At 39.3% G+C, this 25,105-nt stretch overlaps 2 protein-coding genes across 8 annotated transcripts in view; one reads left to right on the top strand and one right to left on the bottom strand.

The window, feature by feature from the left end:
• Positions 1–25,105, bottom strand: part of C1H4orf51 (chromosome 1 C4orf51 homolog) — a 162,010-nt gene that overhangs the window by 62,004 nt on the left and 74,901 nt on the right. The window lies entirely within an intron of this gene.
• The window catches only part of ZNF827 (zinc finger protein 827), a 192,825-nt gene that overhangs the window by 155,325 nt on the left and 12,395 nt on the right, over positions 1–25,105 (top strand). For all 5 annotated transcript variants that reach the window (XM_053582211.1, XM_053582206.1, XM_053582210.1 and 2 more), the window contains exons 9-11: positions 17,180–17,317; positions 20,030–20,201; positions 21,278–21,444. In XM_053582211.1, the coding sequence (XP_053438186.1) occupies positions 17,180–17,317; positions 20,030–20,201; positions 21,278–21,444 (477 nt within the window). The remainder of the gene's footprint in view (positions 1–17,179; positions 17,318–20,029; positions 20,202–21,277; positions 21,445–25,105) is intronic.

Raw genomic sequence — 25,105 nt, 5'->3', positions numbered from 1 at the left:
TTTTACCCCTCAGTAATGGCATTTAAAAACTCACAGGGGAAATACTGCAACTCAGTAGGTCTACAGATGGCAGGAGCTGTGTTACCTTTTACACTGTAGCAGATCTCCCTCCCTGAAATTCTGCCTCATCAGCTCTAATGAGCAAGGTGACTAAAAATAAGGTTAGAACACCTTTAAAGCTGCAAACATACACAGAGCTGCACATCCGTAGACAAAATCCTGTGTTGATGGCAGGATAGTGTGGTCCCTAATGCCCACACGTTCATCGTTAGGTCATTTCATACTTTTTACTAGTTTAAGTTCTGAACAGATCAGTATTTTACCTGCTAAGAAGTGATAGAAATGCAAATTATGCACATGGCTTAGGAGCAGGGTTTATACTCCCTAGGTTATAACCAGAAAGACAGTGGGGACAGACACACTCTTGGACACAAACCTTTGTCTTCGTTTTTCTTCTCATAAAATTTCTCAGTCCCTGTGGTCCTCACAACATAAAATTTAGTAGGATGATTCTACATACATTTACTCTTAAATTCAGTGAGAGAAATGATAGTGACTCATTACAGCAGTTCATATTATTTTTATCAACACAAAATGATAAAACAATTGCATACAATCATATGGAACTGAACATGATTTAAAACGACTTGGGTCAAAATATTTACTAGGCTGGCTAAAACTGTAAGCATTTAGAGGGAGTGTGGGTTTAACAACAATGCACTGAGAGCTTCCTGAATTAAATCATTTCCATTTATACCACAGAAGCTTCAGTCTTTTAAAACTCAGCATATTACAGTATAATACTTAAAAATTATTCAAAGGCTTAAAGAAACAAGCCTTAGAGCGTCCATTCCTCCAAGCAGAAAAAGGATTCCACTCTTACCCTCTTTCTTTGTAAAATAAAAGAATGTAAGAAAAATAGACATAGACGAAGCAGATGGGGGTGGAGATGTATAGCCTTGCACTGTGAGCAAGGCTCCAAAGGAAAGGAGAAGGTAGCCCTTGTGGTGGGGGGTATGAATAATCTCTGAAGTTCATAGACTTCACAGACCTCTCTGCAGCCTGACTCATGTGTGTAACCAGGTGAGCAGTTGTAATCTGATAGGGAGATAATCCTTGGGGCATTATGATAGGGTGCAGGAGAGGGAGTCTCTGTAAAGGTCAATATGAAGCTTTCTAAAATAACTTCACCTAAAGGCAAAGAGTTCACCTTTAAGAGCAAGATCTGTACTAACTCTGTTCTGTAGCCTCTTTTATTCAGCACTGAGAAACTCAGATTCTGATTTGAGCCTGATATGATTTGTTTGTGGGAAACTCTTTTTTAAGAACTTTTTTAAGATGTGTTTTACTTTGGTATATTAGATTACACTAATCTAATTCTATAATCAGAATTCCACTGATTAATAATTATTGCAAGTGTAGTCCCAGAATTGTATGGTAAGAGCCATTGGCCCTAAGAAACCAAAATTCTTTATAAAACATAACACCTTACCTCTGATTTGGTACAACTCCAGGGAGAACTTCCCCAGTATTCACATCTCTGGTTAGTGTATGTGGTTCAGTTTAGTATCTATGAGATGGAGATAGTACCTACTACATTAGGTTGTGAGGAAGAGTAAAGGATATAATTTACATCAGGTATTTAACATCATTAGCTCTAAGTAAATTTTATTATTGCTGCACATTTCCTATTAAGAGGGTAAATAGAAATTTTCCAAAGTTGCTTAGAAATTCTATTTGCAAGTGACCAGTTAAGGCCTATCTCACACTCTTTCCACCCCTACCAGCTCCCTGCTCCTTGCTTCCCAGTTTTGCCCTCCCCAGTGTCACCAGTTTCACCCACATCCTTCCAGAGATATTTGCACAGACAAGTGAAAATCCATCTGCATATATCAATATTTATTTTAGGAACATTTATTCTTAAGCAGCTCTCCACTTGAAAGAGTAAAGAACCTCCTTCCAGGCTGATAATTGAAGTGGGGGAAATGAAGTATGAGTTTCTTGCTTCCATAGTTCCAAATGGCAAATTTTCTTACCCTGGGGAATGAAATGGCTACATTCTCTGGATTTAACAGAATATAAAGGACATCAGCATCCTTTCAGTGGGGTAAACACTGAACCCTAAAGGAGGGGTTCAGTAGAGTCACATTTACACTTATCACCACACTAGGTGGGCCACCTTATCTCACTATAGAGACCTGGTCTTGTAACTACATGGTTCAAATGTATGGGTGCCAGGAATCAACAACCAATTTTCTTTCACATATTTTTGTATGATTCATTTGCTGACTGGCTCCAAATTGAATTCGAAAGGGGTTAGAAGACTTAGTTGAGGAACGACAGATAAGATACCCAATTTTGGCTGAACAGAAATACAGCAAGGAATTTCTGAAAAATTACAACCATTTCCACTGCCCTGCTTTTAAATTTTACCCCCCCCACACACACACACACAAACAAACACACGTGCGTGAATCTATCTAATCTCGAGGGTTAGCAGCTCCACATTCTGTCACTTAGGGCAAAATGATTGGGTCAAAAGAGCATATATTGCCTAAGAATGTGGTGAGAACTTGATAGCCAGATACAGTGGAAAAAGCAGCAACCCCCCAGCCACTGTCCCCAGGCAGCTGACGATTCTTGGGTGGTTGGCAAACACACCTGGTGCACAGACCTAGTGGGTATCAGAGTTTGCCATTTGGGTCAGACTTCCGCTTTGGAAGAAGAAATAAACGTGCCAGTCCATTTAAAAGCCCTGCCTTTGAAAACTTGCTTTTTAACCCATGGTTACATGGTTACTTGCAGGACAGAATTTGGGATTTGGTGTTATTCTGTTTTCTTAACAGTTGAAACAGTTGAATGAATTGGGACTTGACAGGTAAAAAGCTTTTCCATCAGCCTTAAAGGTATTGGGTGTGTGTGTATGTGCTTTCTAAGTGGGAAATACCACTGTCTCTAGCATGGTCTAATGTTATATCCTGAAAGATTAGAATGTGACCACATTTTCAGCTCAGAAGATAGCAATAGGACCTTGAAGCAAGTTCATAAGCTAAACACACAGCCACACTCTGTTGAAATCAGAATATGGCAGTGTTCCAACTTGAAAAAGAATATATGTGAGTTCTTATGTGAATATTAAATGAAAAAATGTTTGTTCATGCAACATTAAGGTTACAAATGTTCACATGCCGAAATCAGGAAATAGCAGAAAATAAGATTCTCAGGGCGACATCTATTCTCCACTAGTACATGTTCCATAATACAGTGTATCGTTTGAAGACTTATTAGTTATGCAAAGCCTTTGGTATGTAGTGTGATTTTGAACCTGAACCACAGCATGTGGGAAGGTGAGGGATAAGGTGAAAAGGGAGCCAAGCTAAGACTGATTCACTTCCGATATGGATTTCACTGTTTGCTTGTAGGCAGGCAATTAGCTTATGCACACCTCAAGTTCTTTATAAACTAGAAGCAGCAATATGCCTTCTTTCTAGTTCTCCCTAATTCACAGAAGGTAAGGCAAAGATCTGCTGAAACAAAGTCTCTAAAGAATGCTGAGCCTTCACCATTGAGGTTAGGCACAGTGGCTTTCTGTTATGAGACGAAAAGGTGCAACAGGGATAGGATAGGATTTCTCAGCCTTGTCTGCAAGTTACTTGCATTCATTTACATACGTATGCATCAGTGTGTGTTTTCTCTTGTTTGCCTATAACTAGTGAAATTTGGATCGTATCAATAAATACTTATTGTCTACTATATTAAGATCTATATAAAATAAAGGAATAGGAAAAGATGCTTTCAAAGATGATCAAATCAGAGTGCATGAGAAAAATGAACAGATGTGCAACCTACAGTAATACAGGGTACTTACTAGAATATGTTACCTTTCCACTCAGGACTAAGGTAGTCCTGCCATGTTTCCAAATTTATTATTTGATCTCTTTGTAGTTTGATTTGTAACCAAAATAATTGCACAAACATTTTTTGTATTTATTTGATTTCCTTTTCAATTTGAAAACTGAAATGGAAGTAAGACATATTTTAAAATATATATATTTATCCTTTTGTTTATCTGCTTTGGAGTTATATCATTGAGTATTGTCTGTTCCTTTAAAGTATCCCTCAGCTGTTGGACTTACCTTTTTTGTTTGTGAACCAAAAATCCATTTTTAATTCTTTCCCAATGATTAAATGAAAGTGGCTTAGATTTTTCATTTACTTATATTGTTAATAGTGATGCCTTAACTTTCATATACAAGTTCAATACTTTCATATACAAGTTCATCTCCTTATTGATAAGGTATGTGTTTGAAGTAAGATTAAATTTATAGCAAACTTTCTGACTCTAATTCCATTCCATTCTTCAGCAGGGGCATTTAGGTTCAAGGCAGCTGATGAGGTTGTATTTATGTGAAATGCAGTATTGAACCCATGATATTGGCCACCTTAGGAGCAGGTCCAAAACGAGGTCACCAGCCTATAAAAATATTGAGGCCAGCAGCTATCAGCCTTTTTCTACTTTGATGAAGAGATTAAAAGTTCTTCACAAAGAGCGGTGACTATGGACATATCTAGAGATGTGTACAGTGTAAGGAAACCTATCTTTGTAGTGGGATAGCCTAGGTTTAAATATTGCCTCTATCTCTTACCAACTGTGTGAGAACAGGCTAATTCCTTAATTATGCTGAGCTTTGATTTTTCTCATCTATAAAATGAAGATAATGATGAAACCAATCTGTTGTTAGGAGGATTAAATGAAACTTAGCCTTACCACTGTGCACAGAACAAAGTAAGTGCTAAATAAATCTTAGCTATTCAAATGTATAATTCTTCTTTCAGCTATATCTAAATTCATAGTTTTTCCCTTATTAAAAAATATATGGCTATTTATATTACTGAGAATGATATAGAGATAGCCTATTTTTTATGATTTATCAAAATATATATGTATTTTTTATTTCAGGTTAATGTGAGGATACAAACGAACAAGTCACCGAGTCAGAGGTTGAATTTGTTAGATAGAGTCCCTCTTGTAGTTGGGACTACCCCAAAAGTGTGCGATAACACCCCTACATCATGACCATTCAGTGGGGTCACCACAAACACCCCCTCTGCTCTCCCCCGTCTTCATTTCCCCTTCCCCTGAACTTGAAATAAGTCTTTCTCCTATGTGGGCATGAATTAGATCATATTCTGGCTTCATATTAGTATAGAGTACATTGGATATTTGCTTTTCCATTCATATGATACTTCACTGAGAAGAATGTGTTTCAGCTCCATTCTTTAATGAGTTGTACTTATAAGCAGTACTTATAATAGCTACCTAATAGTTGTGAATTTACTCATCCCCACCTCCCTTCTCCCCCCAGCTTGATTTTCATTGAGATTTACTTCCATTTGTGCACAGAGATGGCCTGTTTTATTTATTAAAATGTTAAATATTTACAAACTGTGTTACTTATTATTGGTAATAGATTACTAATAATACAAATAATTATGACATATTTTATAGAAAAATACTAACAGTCCATCCTTTCTTACCTAGATAACAAAGAGCTATGATCTAAATGTTTATATGTCTCCCCAAAATTCATAAATTAATATCCTCACCCCACAAAATGTCAGGACCTTAGGAAGGTGATTAGGTCAAGGAAGGTGAAGCCCTCATGAATCATTTAATGCCCTTATAGAAAAAGCCTAAGAGAGACCCCCTCACCTTTTCCACCATGTGAGCTTTGAGTGAGAAGATAGCTAGCTGTCTGAGGCCCTCAGCAGACACTGATTCTGCTGGTGCCTCTATTTTTTATACCTAGTCTATGGTATTTTATTCTAGCAGACTGAATGGACTGAGACACAAGAAATTTCCCAATCCTATGTCTATGTTTCTCCTCCTGGGAAAAAAAATTTAAATAAATTAACAAACAGACATCCCCCCATATAAAAACATAATAACTCTGTTTAATCAAATAGATAGGATTTCTGGATTAAGGAGAAAAATATTTGTGATCAGTGTTGCCATAAAATGTTAAATCTGCCATCAACTAACATAAATTTTATAATGTGCTAAAACCCAAGGTCAGGACAAAGGCAAAATAGAATAGTTGTATTTTCTATTAATATAGGATTCAATAGGTTAGAAGCAGAGAAAGAAGAAGACTGAAAATTTGAAACTGGCTATAGTCACTCAAGAATATTGCAGTGTCTGGGAGCTGATAAGGGCTTTAAGGAAATTTAGAAATCTTTAAAGGAATAGTTGATATGATCAAGCCTTGTTCATAAGAAAAGAAGACTAGAATAATTGAGAATACCCATGTATTCCAATCTTAGTGAAAGAGAACTGCTGAATCCCTGAAGGCTTACTTTTATAATATTTGGAAATTACTGTGACTTGAATTTTAAAAAGAAACATATTCTGTATTTTTAAGATACTCTGTACGTGTAATGTACATAGCACATGATATAATTTCAGGAATAAATGAATATTAAAATTTTAGCATTTTAAAAAGTGAATTTTCAGATTTTAGTATATTTTAGGTTCAATTTTTTAGTTATGGACTACTCTTTTACTTATTTTCTCATTTATTCAGTAAACATGTATCAAACATCTAGTTCAACAATAAAAAAGAGAAGGGAATTCTCCTATTTGCCAAACAATTTCAATGTTTTCCTTCAAGATGTTCTCATATATGCCCATGCTTTATACTAAATCATAGAAGAAACTGTTGGATTTAAAGATTCACTGTCACCTAATGTAGTCTCAAGATAGCTCTGCACCTGAGTGCCTTGTTATTTTTCTTCGGTGGGAAAAGTTGGAAAGAGCAGTCATTACTTCAAACTTCTGGCCTGAAATAAGTTTTGTAATTAAAATTTACATAATTGGTAAGATTTTTGATATGCAGCAATCCACCAGATACAAAAACCTAGGAATAGACTGGAGAAAATTTGGGTGCTAGAACCATTTTCTTTCCAAACAGGTCTAGGGGGAAGCATTTGGGCTGCCCCAATAATAAAACTCTCTTTAAATTTATATAGTCATAGATGCTTCTTCTTCATAGTTGGTAAATTTATAGTGGAACAAATCAAGATTGGAAGAGAAGATTCTTCGCTAGTGAAATGTGTTTTTTCCTCTTTGATACTGTATTATAATGTAATAAATGGGCTTTAAAGTCATATAGACTTGGGTTTGTGATGGGCTATCACTTACCAGCTGGGTGACCTTGGATTCAATTACCCTAATCCTCATACTTTTTTTTTTTTTAATTGTAAAAATGGGAATGGTAGTAGGTACTGCTAACACTTATTGCTGTTATAAGGTTAAGTACATGTGTTAAATGCATAGTATAGTGGCTAATGCAATGGTAAACCCTCCATAAATATAAGCTATTGTTTTAATTCTTCATCGTGTCCAAAATATACTTTTAACAAACTCTGATATTGTTTTGCATAATAGAGATAAATGGCCAAGCTGGGGTGAAACCTGGTTGTACAGTTTAAGTCTTTTATCCGTTAGAATTATGTTCAGGTTAACCACAGAGACCTAACTAATTGTGGAATTTTTTTTCTCACATATCATGGAATTCACAAATAGGCAGTGTAAGACTGATACAGCTATTTGAGGAAGACATCAAGGACTCACCTGATTTTTGTTCTGCCACCCTTATCACTGGATTTCATCTTCATAGTTGAAAGTGGGCTGCTTCCAGACAGTCAAGGAGGAAGAGCCCAGAGTAAAGGGCCTTTTTACAGAAGTGTCTTTTAGGGGAAGTAGAGCGGTGTCAGAGAATCCCTCTGAAGGATACCTCTTTGCCAAGAACTATGTTTCATGGCCAGCACCTATAATAGCAGTGGAAGCTGAGAAGGAGGTATGTGGTGTTTTGTTTTGTTTTTTTGAGACAGAGTCTCACTATGTCATGCTCAGTAGAATGCTGTGGTGTCACAGCTCATAGTAACCTCAAACTCTTGGGTTCAAGCAATTCTCTTGCCTCAGCCTCCCAAGTAGCTGGGACTATAGGTGCCTGCCATAATGCCCAGTTATTTTTTGTTGTAATTGTCATTATAAATAAATAAATAAATAAATGTAGTTCTGTTGGATATTGAATAAGTAATCATGGGTTTCTGCCACAAAGCCAAAAAAAAAAAAAAAAGAAAAGAAAAAAAAGGAAAAGAAAAACTTAACTCTCGGGCCTCGTGATTTTTCTAGAAAACATATATTTACTCAACATTGGGACATTCTCAGGGTTTGTTAAGACTTTAAATTCTACTGTCATCATTAAGAAGAGAGATGGGCAATGGGCTGTGTAACTGGCAAGAAAATAACTGAGTCCTTTAGACATGATTCCCGAATCAGTATTGTCAGTTTCCCTCCATAATTGCAATATAAAATTAGATTGCCGTTTAGTACAACAGTCATAAAGTTGGTAATGTGACTGTCTCAATTTATTCAATAAGCTTTTATTCAGGATCTCACTGATTTTGGAAATAGAAGTTAAGGAAAAACACAGAAAGCATATTCAAATTTTTGTATACAGATTTTTTTTATGGTTAAGTTATACAGAGGTGACAGACATCAGTTGGCCTGGATTTTGTCTGTGATTATCTAAATTTCTATGCTTAAAGAAGATCCCCATTGTACAGAAGTGCTATGACATCAACCTCTCCCATATTAGGGATACCTAGTCCTAGCCATCTTTTCTTATCAGAGGAATCAAAGTCCAGTTTTCTACTATTGATTTAAAATGACGCGCGTAACGAACCAGATGTAGAAAACGCTTACAATTCTTTACCAGCTTAACAGATCACAAATCAATCAGTAAGTATTTCTTTAGACTATTGCCCAGCTCTCCTGGGATGATTCTTCAGAAGCAGCTGTGTACTAAGAACCAAGTCAACAACCCTTGTTTGTGGTAGACTTTGGAGGAGCTTGAATGAGACTGTGGGTCTCTGTCTCTGCTTTCCCTGGTTTGTGAGTGAGGTTACCTGGGGTAGTCACTTAAATTCTCTTGGCCTCAGTTTCCCTATATGTTAGAAGAGAACATGGAACAGGACAATTGTTAACATTCCTCCTTGAACTAAGGTTTGGGGCAGGGTGGAGGCTTACTGTGGAAACTGTTACTCAGCCCTGTGCAAGTTGTGAGGTGCCCTGGGGTGGAAGAGGTCCTAGATCAGTTCTCAACCTGTGGGTCACGACCCCTTTGTAACACTGAAAATACATCCTGCATATCAGATATTTATGTTATGATTCATAACAGTAGCAAAATTACAGTTATGAAGTAGCAACGAAAATAATTTATAGTTGGGGGTCACCACAACATGAGGAAGGGTATTAAAGGGTCGCGGCATTAGGAAGATTGAGGACCACTGTCTAGAATGTGATGCTTCCTTTTTGAACTCCTGAAAATAAAGGAGTTGGATCTGAAGACACCTGAATCCTCTGCTTAATCAGATGTACTGTAACGCTGAGCTCCCGCCCTATTTTACCAGATGGGCTTAATTAATGAAAATTTTTTGGAGAGAAATTTGACAAGTTCCATCTTCCTGGGACCTGTGCATGAACCTTCCAAAAGTTGTAATGCAAAACTATACTTTAAGTTTGTTAAGCATTAAAGTTTGAAATGAGCCCAAAGAAGATCAAGTCTGTGAACTCTTTTATGTCTAAGAATCTCTACCAGTGTTTCTAATTGGGTACATATTAACAAAAACTGTTTCTGCTATCTTAGCAGTTCACTGAGTTGACATGTTGACTGGCAGAAAATCCCGTGCTTTGGGAGGGATTTTTTTTTTTTTTTTTTTTTTTTGTAGAGACGGAGTCTCACTGTACCGCCCTCGGTAGAGTGCCGTGGCGTCACACGGCTTACAGCAACCTCTAACTCTTGGGCTTATGCGATTCTCTTGCCTCAGCCTCCCGAGCAGCTGGGACTACAGGCGCCTGCCACAACGCCCGGCTATTTTTTTGTTGCAGTTTGGCCGGGGCTGGGTTTGAACCCGCCACCCTCGGCATATGGGGCCGGCGCCCTACTCACTGAGCCACAGGCGCCGCCCCTTTGGGAGGGTCTTTTTAATGGTCCTTGAAAGGAAAATTGGTTACACAAAGACTTGCAGAGAAGAGGTCATAGAAAACCTAATGGGTCTGTTAGGACCTGCCATGAGCAATACTTCTGGCATCTTGTGCAGGGTCAGTAGTGACGAATGGTGGGACAGGTCACCAGTGCTAGTCAACTGACTTGTGGCCACTGTTCTAGTACTTCAGTGCTACAAGGTAGATCCTCTGAGCTGAAAATATTACAAGGGTAGATGTTGGCAAGGTACCCTAAATTGAAATGACCCTGAAAAAATTATAAGGTGAAGCTAACTCTTCACTTCACAAGCAGCCCTCAGAAAGCAGTAGCTTGTTTCAAGCAGAAATGGTGTAGAGCCCCTGAAACCAAAAGGAAAAGCCAGCACAGTAAGGGTCTAACCAGACGGTTACATGTCCTGCTTAGAAAACAACCTGAGAGATTTTAATCTGTCCAGGAGTATAGAGGATCTCAGAAGTGGCTCAAAACTTTTCAGCCTTGGTGATGAAAGAAAGAAATGATCGAAATACCACATGTGATGGTGGAAAAACCCAAGTAACCAGAGCCTCTTCTTCAGTGGTTGGCCAGCTGATGTGGATTTAGTTGATCTGGACAGTTACTTATGCATTGAGGTCATATTTTGACCAATCTTTTGCTTACAACTTTAACCAAGTAATACCTTCCTCTCTTAGCATTTCTCTTGCCAAAGTCAAGTTGAGAGAGTTTTTTGAGAGGATTATTTTGTTGAGGAATACAGAGATCTCACATGGTGAAATGCACCAACAAAGCCAAATGAAACACCAAATATAGGGCTAAATGGTGTTAAAATTGAAAGGGAACAAACTAAAGTCCTTGGTTCTGTCCCCCTTGTTCTTTGAGAGTTTTTTTTTTTTGAGTTTTTATTCTTTTATTTGTTTCTGTTTTGTTTATGTATTTATTTTTACCAAAAGTGTTCCTCAAATGGCAGTAGAAAGCCCAAGGTCTTTAGTAATAACTAGCTTACCTCAGAGGGATTGGCTTTTAGGACTTTGTCATTTGATGTTCCTTCTCTATTCTAATTTTTGACATTTTAAATGTTTCCTATTTCTCTGTACCCGGAAATATTCTGGGCTGACACTTCCAAGGAGAGAAATGGAAAGAGATCCTAGGGTCCTGTGAATTGTTGCTAACTCTGCGCATGTCCACATGTAAGTAAGAGTATTAATCTCAGAGCCAAAGAACAGGAGGAGGAGGAGAATCTTGTCTTTGTTGTAGACTTTGGCATTGATTTCTAATGGCTTGGAGGAGACTGAAGGAGAACTCGATCTCTCTCTGTTCTCCCAGAGGCACAAGCCAGGTTATCTAAGGTAATTACTTGTTCTCTCAGCCTCAGTTTCTTCATATGTAAGAAGAGAACATTGAGCAAGATGATTTTTAAGGTACCTCCTTGAACTGTAAGAAGTTGAACATTGAACAAGATGATTTTTAAGGTACCTCCTTGAACTCATATGTAAGAAGAGAACATTGAACAAGATGATTTTTAAGGTACCTCCTTGGACTAAGCATGGAGGCTTAGTTACTGTGGAAACTGTTACTCAGTCCTATGCAAGTTGTGGGATACTCTGGGGTGGGAGAGGTCCTGGAATTTAATGCTTCCATTTTGAACTGCTGAAAATGAAGAAGTTGAGTCTGAAGACACCTGAGTCTTCTACTTGATCTAATATCTGTCACGCAGAGCTGATAGAGCTCCCTCCCTGATTCTACCAGATGGGTTTAATTCATGAAAATTTTTGGAGTCAAACTTGACAGGTTTCATGTCAGTGCCTGTGTGTGAAATGAAACATGTTCCCTTGGATCAGTAGGTCATAGGAAGCACAGTTTGTCATTTTGTATCTTGGTCAGTTAGGCCTCATGGTTATGAATGAAGAGCCTCAGTTCACCAGGAACAGGAAGAACTGAGAGCCTGGTATTGGGCTGCTAAGATGGGATCATTCTCCCGACGCTGTGTTCCCATTTTTTCAGCTATACTTTAAACATAAAAGCGTAATCCTATACACCTATTTTGCTTCATTTGAAACAAAAGCAACCTATTTAAGGAAGAGGAAAAAGCCCAAATGCAATTCAAGACAAAGACCACAGGTGGATAAGTAGAGAGAAAACCATCTGATTGCATAATATTGAGTAGCCAGGAATTTGTAGAAGCAATATATGGTTACCCCAGGGGTATCCTAGAGTCTAAAAGTAAGGGGGAAAAAATGAAATGTTTTTAGGAAACAAAATCCTATGAGACTGTGTTTAAAAAAAAAAAAGAGGTTATCATTAAACAAGTGTCTGTAAAAGGGATGAAAAGAAACTTAAGTATACATTCACAGCTACTTAAAATAATAAATACTAAAGACTACAGGAATAAAAATGAAGAAGAGGAAAAACTTTAAATAATATGTGTGCTCCAAACTATTGTGTGACTTTGGAACTGATGTAAGAGCAGTTACTGATATGTGTGCTTTCCTGTTGTATATGTTCAGCATCCTAAACAAGTTGTTTGAAAGCAAACATCTTAGTAATCTAAAAGAAGCTTACAAGGTTTTCTTTTTCCCCAAGCAGAAAAAGGTAATTAAGATGGAAATGTGTTTGGCTGGCTGATGATGTGGAGGTCTCTTCACAGGCTGCTAGAGTTTGGGAAGACCAAAAGTAACCATGGGAGGAGATTTCAGTTAAGATGTTACAACTAATAGAAAACCCAACTAACGGTGGCTTAAACAGTATTTCTTCCTAAAACAAAAAGTCCAGAGGTGGGGTGCTGGCATTCATTCACTCTGAGAAATGCTGTCTAGGACCCCTACTTTTCCCACCTTTCCCTTCCCTCATCCTTAGCAGATGATTTTCATCTTCATGCCTCATATTCACAGAGTGGCTGCCAGAATCCCAGGCATTTGCTCTGTATTCAGTCCAGAAGAAGAGAGAAGAGAGCTAATACTAGTCATATCTTTTCCTTTTATCAGGAAAGCAAAAGCCACCTCATTGGCCTGAACATGGGTGCATCAGCTGCCTCGGGGGAGAAGGAAAGTTAAGAATGGCTGTGGTTAACCCATACATAGTTTCTGCCAGGGAGTTTCTCTTAAAGAGACTCATCTTGTGGCATAATGCTGTTTGGAAGAAGTAAGAATATAGAACCTATGTGGTTTGGCTCAAAGCTGCAATCATACCCACTAATTTTCATGAAAGCAGTTCTCGGGTTGAGTGATAATAAAACACCTATTCAAAAGGCAGATACCCTGGTGATTAATTCTGAATTTCCCAGAGACCTTAATTAATGCTAATAAGTTCTCAGTCTTTTTCACTATAAAAGAAGGATAATTGTTTATTCCCTGCCTCACTTGAATTGTTTCATTCATTCATTCATTTATTCAACAGATACTAGGTCTGAAAGTTAAGTTTGCTAATTCATCCTAGAAAAAGTGCTACATACCTCATTGCTGAATATCACTATGGTCATCTTCAAAGTCCTCCCCTTGGGAAGCCATGCACCAACACCAGTGCCTAGTCCACCCTTCAAAGCTATCTTGGAACTCTTTTTCTGAAATGACCATCAGAGCTTTTGTCATATGGTACACGATAACAGTAATGAACAACACTCAGCAAGACACAAACACAGCTGCAAGACACTGATATACCAAGGTTGTAGAGTGTTACTGAGGTGTGTGCTGCCAATGTAAGTGTATTAGGCACTGGCGTCAGTGCAGAACTTCCCACGTGGAGTACTTTGAGAGTGACTATAGTGATACTCAGCAGTGAGGTAGGTAGCACTTTTTCTACGATGAGTTCATGAACTTAACTGTCAGACCTCGTATATACTAAGCACTTCTCATGTATCAGGCATTAGGTTAACTCTAAGTATACACAAATAAATGATGCAGAGCCCCTTCCCCCAGCGACTCACATTCTAACAAGGAAGGAGGGCGGGGGGACGTATTTGTTGGGGAGTGCTGCATGTTAGACTGTACTGGGTGCTCTAGATACAGGAGGGACGTGTAGAGAAGACATACAAACAAGTAGCATAATTTGGTAAAGTAGCACAGCAGGGGTATTTGTAAAAGTGCTTTGGGACAGAGAGGTGAAATGACTTAAGTCTACCTTGGAAAATGGGGAAGGCTTTACCAAGGAGAGGAAATATGAGATAGAGCTGGAAAATGAGTAGCAGTTTGGCGTACAAAAGAAGTGATGGTGGGGAGTAGCGTTTGGTGGAGGTTGATTCAAATGTATTGAAAGATTAAAAGGAAATAGTTTGTTCCTGAAAGGCTGAGCAGTCCACCCAGCAGAGCGTTTGGGTGATGGAAAGTGGGCAGAGCCAGGCTGTAAAAGACTTCAGAAGCCACAGGAAGGAGTTTGACCTGGAGAAGCCATTGGAATATAGGACATGAGCATATTTGCACCTCAGAAAGAGCATTCTGGAACCCATGAGAAGGTGTGGGAAGGGGAAGGGGCTCTGCTGTTTCAAAGACTTTTGCAACAATCTTGGTGAGAGATGAAGACTCAGTTAAGGGAATGGAGTCCAGAAAGCTCTTTGAGCTAAGCTTGACAGCTTCTGATGACTGAAGATGAGAGGGGGAGGAATCTACAAGATTCTGAGGTTTCTCACATGGCACTTGGGTGGCATTGCTAACAGGAAATGCAAGAGAATGTGGCATCTGTTGAGCTCCATTTCAGATTCATTTCAGCTTCATAAACAGAGGAGCAGGCCTATACTTCAGTACTTGTGTTGCTGAAGTAATATTCCTATGCCCCAGTGCCCTCCCCTGCCTCACTCAGCTAAGAGTCAAGGTCTTATTCTGGGATAAGGTACAAAATGGCCTGTGGTGGCCTTGTTTCTGAAATGAAAACATCAAGTCAGGAGAAGAGCCAGCCTGGGCAAGGCATGGGGTCCGGGTTCAGAGGAGGGGCTGATCCATAATGTGCACTCCATAAGAACTCTGCCTGCTTCTCCACTGCTGAAGGTGTACTTTCTACTTTAGCTGTGGTGGTCTTAGTAGTTTTCATCATGTTCTAAAACCAGTAGAGGGAATCAGACAGTTTATGAGATACTTGAGCTTCTTGAGTACAGGACTAATACTTTAAAGAATTGTTAAGAGATTTCTTTCTTTTTAATTGCATCTCCTTGTTTGGTGTGTGCCCCAATTAATTTGTCCTTGTAGTGAATGTATTAGAAGACCCTGTACCCTCTTGACCTCTCCTTATGATTATCACCGTCATTCTTTGAAGCACTATTTTGATTGTACACTTTAAGCTACTGAAATCCCCTCTCTTACTGTGTGGCTGAAATGCCCACTGCTTGGATTCAAGGACAGTTGTCTAAGAGTGGTTCTTGTTCTCAGAAGTTCAGTTGACCTGTCTCTCCCTTTTTACTTTCCCTTCCCCACAACACTACCCCTTCCCTCTTAGAGGTTTGTAGTCACACATTCCTATTTTAATAAAACTAGCTCTTCCCCCTAAGGCCCCAAGAGTTGTGTTTTAACAAACACAGACAAATCAATATATGTGCTTTACAGGTGTGGGGCTTTGCCAGCAGGTGCTTCACAGCAAACATGATTGCAGTTTCACCATCATTCTTCTCCCCGCCTTTTCCAAACACACATTCGTTTTTGTTTCTTCTTTCCTTAGATGTCTCTTTGGCAAGACTTCATTCAGATGAAAATTGATCCAGTTGACTCATCCAAATACAGGTGGAAGCCTGTGTTTGTGAAACAGTTTTAACCAAATTGTGGGAAATAAAGTTCTTTACCCTGATGTCTCTATGCCAGTGTTCTGAGCATTTTCATCTGCTTGGATCTTGAGAAAAGTTCTTCCTGTGGTGTCCAGTTCTATAATACTGTATAGTAACTGTGCTTTAAGAAGATTTGTAATAATAGACTGAAGTAAAGGGCAAGACATTAACTCAGTATTTCATTTGTCTTATTGTTAAGAGAGAGGCCAGAAGACCTATTAGCAGCCTATTCAGTGTCTTTTGGGAAGGGTCCCCTTCCTGCTTTCTGGTGCTCTCTGTCACTTGTGTCATTGCATTACTGTAGAAGGAATGTGTGTATAATACATTGTAGTTCAGTGAGAAGAAATATGGATAAGAAATTAAACTAATCCTATAGCTGGTAATGAGAAAATAAACACACTTCAGGAAGATAAGAGACTGTATTAGTGTTTACTTAATTCATTCATGGCTGTGAATTATGTACCGGTAACTGGTGGCACTCATTATTTTTCCAAACATGATAAGACTTTGGGGAAGTTCTAGTTGTTCATTCTTGCCTTAGGGAATTGTATGTGGAGTGATAGGCACTTGCCATCACTGAGTCTGCTTAATGTAATTTCCTCATTAAGGATTTTGCACAACCTGGAACATAGAGCAAAACTTTCCTTTATAAAAAACAGTGAAAATGGGGCAGCACCTGTGGCTCAGTGAGTAGGGCGCCGACCCCGTATACCGAGAGGGGCAGGTTTGAACTCTGCCCTGGCCAAACTGCAACAAAAACTAGCCGGGTGTTGTGGTGGGCGCCTGTAGTCCCAGCTACTCGGGAGGCTGAGGCAAGAGAATCACCTAAGCCCAAGATCTGGAGGTTGCTGTGAGCTGTGTGACACCACGGCACTCTACCGAAAGTGACAGAGTGAGACTCTGTCTCTTACAAAAAAAAAAAAAAGTGAAAATTATTTCCTTTCAAGGGATTGAACCATTTATTTAATTGTAAATCTGGGATATACAATTCTTTACTGTCTTGTAGCAAGAGTCTACATTTCTAGAATTTTTACAAGCAATTTAGCTATTCACTCATCCAGCAAGTACTTATTGAGTACCTACTGTGTACTGAGCACAGTGTGTCAATCTGGTAGAGGGTTAGATTGGCTAGCTGGTCGTTAGTGATGAGAAAGACCAGCAGTCAACACTGCAGTCTTGACTGGAATTAGAAGCCACTTGCCACAGCAACTTTTGAGAATGCCCTTGTTAGAGACAGGAAGTGAGACTGAAGACCAGTTTCACAGCCTTATTTGCATTTCCTAGCCGTACTCTTCAGAGGAAGTCTCCCCTGAAACTGACTGTCGACTGAAGTAAAATGTGTTCATGTTGCCTTGTTTCTTCATCACGATGCCTTGTTCTTTTGGCCCAGACACAGATAAGATAGTACTAGAGGCAGGAAACGGATTGCCATCCTGGAAATTCAATGACCAGCTTTTTCCCTGTGATGTGTGTGGGAAAGTGTTTGGCCGACAGCAGACCTTGTCCCGACATCTCTCACTGCACACAGGTGAGTCAGGGCTTCACCCGTAACCCCTCCACACTCTGTCACCAACTTATGAGAAGCTGAGTTTCTGTGAGAGGAGTGTTACAGGAAGTGACAGAAACTTGTTTATCCTGACCTTTTGAAGCCATTTTATTGGGCATGTTTAAAGAAGTCCCTGTAAAGGCTTTTTTTATTTGTACTAAAAGGGCTCGTTGAGTTCCAGGTAGGACTGATGAGAAGAGATACACGTTTAGCCATATCCAGGTAAAATTCTTGAACTCTGTAAAGAGTTTGTTGATCTCATCTTGAGGATGCAGGGGATGGGGACTCATCATTTTGGTTCATCTTATTGTGATGTGTGGGAGCAGTGGGAAAAGGGCACCTTGGTAGAAAACACTTGATATATTTATTTACATATAATAGTGGAGAGATGTTGTTGTTTCTGAGGGTCAGAGAAGGAAGGCGGGAACCAAATCACAAAGTGTAAAGGAGGAATAAATAGCAAAAATAAGTGAAGACAAAAAGACATAAGGTAAAACCAGCAATAAAAATAAAACAATCAAATAGAATCAAGTATTTCAATTCTTACGTTGAAAATCAAGCTCCTAAAAAAATTCAGATATATCTTATTTATAGGAAACACAAAAACAAAACAAAAAGTTCAAAGGATAAGTTCACACAAAATAAAGAAGAAAGCAAGATTGGAGACTATTTATATGATAAGATTAATTTTATCTTTTTTCTTTTTATATTTTAAATACTTTTAATCTTAAATTCCACTAAAGGCTAAATGTAGTTATATACTTAACTGCAAAGAAAAGTGGAGGTTTTATAAGGTCACATTCTCTGAGAATTTTTAAATGAAATTTTAAACAACCAGGATCAATAAGATGTCCTACCTAATTGGATCAAAGAAAAAGGAAGACAATCAAAATTAAAATAATAGATACCCAGAAGGAATGAAAAAGAGAACACTTCATACCTAAACCTGGAGCAAATAGCTAGAGATCTAGTCAGAGGAAAATTTATAGTCTTAAATGTTTTAATTTGAAGAAAAGAAAGACAAAAATAAAGGAATTTAGTACTCATCTTAAGGAATTAGTAAAAGAACAGCAAAATCTAGGAAGAAGACATCCATAACATAGATAAATATCGTTAAGCCTGAATAAGAAAGGAAAGGGAAGCAAAAATAGTCAAAATTAGGAATGAAAAAGGGAGTCTAGTCATCACTATAGATAATGTTAAAAAATTATTGGACAATAAGGACCAAAAAAAAAAGGAACTAAAAACTTAAATGACATAGATAATTTAAACCTAATTACCAAAATTGATCCAAGAAGGGAAATTTAAATAAGTCAGTTACCAAAGGGAAATTTTGAAAGATGATGAAGGATATATTGTTAATAAAGATCAGGTCCGAAATTTTCCCAGGTGAGTTCTTTCTAACCTTTGAAAAAAGGAAATTCCAATGTCATAAAACCTTCCCAAATGATAGAAAAAGATGAAGACCTCCATAGTTCACTTTATGGAGGAAGCACAACTTTAATTCGAAAACTTAACAACATCACTTATTAATACAAATGCAAAAATTCCAAAGAAAGGGCTCTGTTTTTTATCTGTACTGTGAGGTTTTTTATCTGTACTGTGAGGTTTCTTCCACAGTCCTGCTGAGCCGCTAGCCCTTAAGATGTTAGGGACCACCTATGATAATAAGCATGCCTGACATTTTATAGAAAAAGAACTTTTTTCATGTTCTTCTCTGTGAAGTAAATGACAAGTATTTTCTTTAAGCCAGGCCCAGTAATAGCAAGTAAGTATTAAAGATAGAAAAATGAGTTTCTTCCTTCTTTATTATGTTTATCTATGCAATGAAAGCAAAGCCTATGCCTTTTACTTTAATTTGCTTGATTAATCAAATGAATTCCAAATGCCACTTTGGAAGTGATCCTGAAACATTTGTCAGTTTTATGAGAGGGTTTCCATTAGGAAATTAATTGAAACTTTTTATTTTATTTATGTAAAATGAAATTTCGAACTAAATTATTTCATGGATTTTTTTTTTCTTTAATTTCATTAATTTTGGGGGGGAGGTTTCATTATTATTTCTTGGCTTAGGCCTGTATCTTAGGCCTGTACATAGCACCTGCCCCCTGATACATAGGGGTATACCCCCCCACACTCACATGATACTCTTTTGGCCTCTGTGGGGTGCACCTTAAGAGGAAGGGGGATATCCAGGAAAAAGCAGATTATCTAGTTGCTTTGAGACTTTCTTTTATATTTAGAAATATTAATACAGGAGTGACCTGCTGGGTAAAGATTTATAGATACTTATAATTCCAAGAGTTGGCTGGGTGAAGTGGCTCAGGCCTGTAATCCTAGCACTTTGGGAGGCTGAGGTGGGTGGATTGCTTGAGGTCCAGAGTTCAAGACCAGTCTGAGCAAGAGCAAGCTACTGTCTCTACTAAAAATAGACAAAGTAGCCAGGTATTGTGGTGGCTACTTGGTAGGCAGAGGCAAGAGGATCACTTGAGCCCAAGAGTTTGAGGTTGCTCTGAGCTTTTATGCCAGAGCACTCAACCCAGGGGCAATAGAGTCCAAGGTATTATTTCTGCTCCCATTTTGATACGAGACTTGAACCATTTTACTGATAACCTTCAACTGATCTCTTGCAAGATGTTGGAATTTCATTTTTTCAGAACTGTTGGGTTTTTTCCCCTGTTTCTTGTCTCCCAGAGGAAAGAAAATATAAATGCCACTTGTGCCCCTATGCTGCTAAGTGCCGTGCAAATCTGAACCAGCACTTGACCGTCCATTCCGTGAAGCTGGTGAGTACAGACACCGAGGACATTGTCAGCGCCGTCACCTCTGAAGGCAGTGACGGGAAGAAACACCCTTATTATTATAGGTGAGTTTTGGATGGAACTTGCTTCTCCAGGCATCTCAGACTCCTGGCTTCAATTACCTTCTTTCTTCCTGTCTTCTAAGGGTACAGAGAATGAGGCCCCTTTTCTCAATCATACCTGACTGTCATTTTAATATCTTCCTTGCTTAGACTGAGACCTGCAGTTGCACAGACCCCTCTCTTGGCTTGGGTGGCCCTTGTGGAATTAACTGAAAGAAAAATGGTCTTGGAGGTGGCTCTGTGGGGTGGAACTCCAGATTAGCTCTTAGGTCTCTGCAGCTCAGAGGCTCGTCCTATGAAACTATGTGCCTTGCTGCTTCCTAAGAATTGTAGGGGGAAAAAATGAGGAGAAACAAATCTGAGAACCCTGAGGAAATAGCCCAGAAAAGGCATGACATACTTCTCTTGGTTGTGTTACCCTGCAGTGCCTGAACTTGGTTTCGCTTTCATATTCAGCCATGGATCAGTATTGGTTTGATCACCATAAAACCCCAAGTTTCAGGCTCTCTTCCAAATTTTGCCTTGAAAATATGCCACACAGATTGGGAGAAACTTGCTTTTGCCCAAAATAGATGGGTGGCCTCTATCAGAAATTGTCACAGAGAGGGCTCTCTTGCTCAAAGACAGCAGATGATATTTATGTGCTCTCCTCCTTATGAAGGAAGGTTTCCAGAGCCAGAGAGAAGCTCGTGTGGGCTGAGGTGCTCTCTGAGTCTATCAGTGGACCAGCACCACTAAATATCTTGGCAGCACTTCCCTGTATCTTTTAGCCCAAAGGAATCAGTTAGGTGATGTGCAGTATCTGGAATCTGTAGTTTTTAATTAACTTTTTGATTATTTAGCATCATTGTAGCATGTAGGTGATTGTTACATTATGCTGGCCCTTAATGTATTTGGCACAATGGTCACTTTAGAGGCATCCCAGAAAGCAGAATTTTCTAACATAGAACCTGTTGGTGTAGAGGAAAATGTGTAAAATTCTAGTTTTCTTGAGTATGCTTCATATAAATGGGTCGCCTACATTTAGAAGCACGTACCACTCTTCTTTCTCCCCCCTCTTTTATCACCCCTTCATATAGTTGTCACGTGTGTGGGTTTGAGACTGAGCTCAACGTCCAGTTTGTCAGCCACATGTCACTCCACGTGGACAAGGAACAGTGGATGTTTTCCATCTGCTGTACGGCCTGTGACTTCGTCACCATGGAGGAAGCAGAGATAAAGACGCACATAGGCACTAAGCACACAGGTGAGCATTCTACCAAAGTTTGGTCCTTCTCACCCTCCTCTTCCATCCCAGAGCGCCTGCCACCCAAAAGCACCCTCCCCATCACGAGACAGTAACATGTCCTTCTGTGGAAGAAGGACATTCCCCGGGGGCAACAGAGCCACATTTCCCTGTCGTCATAATGCTGGGCACAGCCTGTGCCTCACTAATCTAAAAAACTTAACAAGTTCAGCTACAGTGAGAGGGACTGAGCTGTTTGGTCCTTTCTGGTACATGTGACCGTCGTTAAGCTCCTGCAGTGCCCCAGGCTCATGCCTGTGCACATGGGATCTCACGTGATCCTCATAATAAACCCTCCGAGGTGAATACTACTGTTATTACACTGTGTAGTATACGTGGAGAAACTGAGGCTTAGGAGAGGCGGGGTATTCCATCCAAGGTCAGCAACTAGTTGTCACTAACTACTGACACTCAGCTTAGAATGGGTTTCATTCCAGAGCTTGCTCTGGATCGTTGCTGTTCTGACAGCCTTGAGAAACACTTGGCAGACCTTTGAACCTTTCTGTTTTGCTGGCACAGTGCCCCTGCCTCAGCAGGATATGTTCCTCTCCCTTGAATCTGCAGCACTGATGCTCTCCATACTGACGCATGGCACGTGTGTTCAGGAGCAAAGAAAATCTCTGATCCTCCTGAAACAAACCCATCCATCACTCTCTAGGCTGCAGCCAAGACTTTGCTGGCACTCACCTCTCATTTAAGCTTCCTGCAATTCTGGTTAGCTTTTTCCATTTATTGATATTAACATTTTGACTTCACCATGCAATTATACTCTCACAAGTGATGGTTACAAATGACACCAGCATAGAGTCATTAAGTGAGAGTGAGGAACGCTCCCCTTGCATTTGTGATGCTTACAAATTAAGAGCTGATGTTGCTGACTGCCAGCCCTGAGTGTTGGGTCAGCCCCTCACATCTTCGGCACTTGAAGGATTCAGGAGGGGGAATTTCCCTGACAGTTGTGCTGACGATGTGCATGGCAGAGAAGGATCTCTCTGTACTTCTCTGGCCGCTTCGGCTCAATGGTGCCAACAGCAATAAAAGCTTGTTTTTGTCAGTAAATTGAGCAGCCATGACTTGGAGGTCTGCAGAGAGCCATTATGCTGACTGAGAAGGTGCCGTTTTTACGGGCAGTTGTCTGACTATAACCACATTAGCCTGTGGGCAGCAGGTGAGCTGGGAAACCCACATTGAAGACAAATTAAATTCGGCATTTCTGGAGTGGCTTAATGGAGGAAAAGGCCAGCCTCTCATCCATTTCCACTGGCTCTTGAGATAGTCTTTTTTTCTCTTTTCTGTTAAACCCTTGTTATTCTAACCCGGTTCATTCCAAAGTGTACCTGAACCCAGCTGAAAACCTTGCTACCTCCCATCCCTTCCACCACCATTCTGCCATAAGGAAAGAGTAGAAACAGTAATGGCTGGGAAGAAGCTGAACTTATCATCACTTCATTGTCCTCATTGAAAACTTCACATTTACAATTAACCAGTGCAAACATACTCGCTCCTCATTGCACAGCAAATATAGCAAAGATCTTGTTCCCTGTGTGGTTGCCTGGCACCTTGTCTAGGGAGTATTCTCATTTGGTGGTAGTATAGAGAGCCAACAGTGAATGCATTGGTTTCTTTCTTAATCCATGAGACACCTTTAATGCCGCTGATGTTAGAGCAAGGTTGAAACCTATTTTATAAGCTAGGGCGGTACAAACATTTTTAAAGGGCCAGATAGTAAATACTTTAGGATTTCAGGCCATAAGTTTATGTTACTACTTTATTCTGCCATTGGAACTTGAAAGCAGCCACCAGCAATATGCAAAGAATGGGTGTGTCCCTGTTGCAATAAAACTTCACTCTTATAAGTTAATGATCTCACAGGAAGCATTTTTTATATTTAGTGTTGTTTTGAGCTATTTGAAATTGACCCAGAATATATCAGTCTAAATCTGTAAGCAAATAAACTGTATTGTTGCAAAGTTATGATATAAAGCAATATGTACCTCACCTTACACTGATACTAAAGTAAGTTCCAGATGACTTACAGAATCCCTGTTAACAAATCAGCCCCAGAAAAGCTTGAAGAAAATAGGACAGAATACTTATCAGACTTACAGAGTGGGATTTATAAAGCTTAAGTGATGAAAGAAATCATAAACCAAAAGAACAAAGAGATTTGACACATAAAAATTCCCTCAGTTTGTAAAGGAACCAAAAAAGGGAAGAGGAAAACCAAAACATAGTCTGAAAAAAATGTGTTTATAAAAATGACAAAAGGCTAATATATTTACTATATAGAATATTCGTGTACACAGGTAAGAAAAACTTTAGGCCTTAGTTGAAGCATTACCAAAGGACGTAAGGAGGAACATCAATTCACAGTGGAAGAAATAGAAGCTAACCACTTAACATAAGAATAAACACCAGGGCGGTGTCTGTGGCTCAAGGGAGTAGGGCACCAGCCCCATATGCCAGAGGTGGCGGGTTCAAACCCAGCCCTGGCCAAAAACTGCAAAAAAAAAGAATAACACACCATCTCACCACCAGTCAAGTTAAAATTCAAGAGTGGCTTCTGTTTCACTTGTTGAGTCTGGAGAGTATTTTCTAGTGTTGCCCAGTGTTGGGGATGCTGCTACTCATGTTGCTGTCACCTTGCAAAGTGGTAAAACTCTTTGGAAACTAATCAACTCATATATACCAAGAGGCTTAAAAATGTAATGCCTTGTGACCTGGTAACCCCACTCTGGGAATTTACCCATGAGAAAATATTCAACCAGTGCACTAATAATTTTAAGTTAAAATTTAATTTTAAAGAAATATTTAAATAGAGTAGAATAAGTCCCCTCCATGGATATGATACTATCATTTAAAACTGTCAAATCATCGATATCTTCATGAATTTTTTGAAAGCCAATTATGTGGGCGGTGCCTGTGGCTCAGTCGGTAGGGCGCCGGCCCCATATACCTAGGGTGGCGGGTTCAAACCCGGCCCCGGCCGAACTGCGACCAAAAAAAATAGCCGGGTGTTGTGGTGGGCGCCTGTAGTCCCAGCTACTCGGGAGGCTGAGGCAAGAGAATCGCTTAAGCCCAGGAGTTGGAGGTTTCTGTGAGCTGTGTGAGGCCACAGCACTCTACCGAGGGCCATAAAGTGAGACTCTGTCTCTACAAAAAAAAAAAAAAAAAAGAAAGCCAACTATGTGCCAGGTATCTATCTAAAACAGCATAGGAAATATAAAGTGTTAGTAGTTATTATATTGTAGAAGCATTATATATGTTTTATAACAGAATAATAACACATTCTGTATTGCTTACCATGAGCCAGACATTGTTCTTAGTGCTTTACATGCAAAAACCCATTTAGTTTTCACAGCCACCATATGTGGCAAGTGCTGGTTTTGGCCCCATTTTATAGATGAGATAATTGAGGCACAAAGTTAAGTACCTTGTCAAGGTGATAACAGCTACTGAATGGTACAGGTGGGATTCAGACTCAGGTATTCTGGATCTAAAGGCCTTCTTAACCACTGTGCAAGTAATGGCAACAATTTAAAAATAGAGATGTTTCCATTTTTAAGACTGAAAAGAGGTATACCAAAATGTAATGGTTCTTATATTGAGGTGGCAAGATGAT

Source organism: Nycticebus coucang, chromosome 1 (assembly GCF_027406575.1).
Source record: "Nycticebus coucang isolate mNycCou1 chromosome 1, mNycCou1.pri, whole genome shotgun sequence".
NCBI lineage: Eukaryota > Metazoa > Chordata > Mammalia > Primates > Lorisidae > Nycticebus > Nycticebus coucang.
This window is presented reverse-complemented; position numbering and strand designations above follow the sequence as displayed.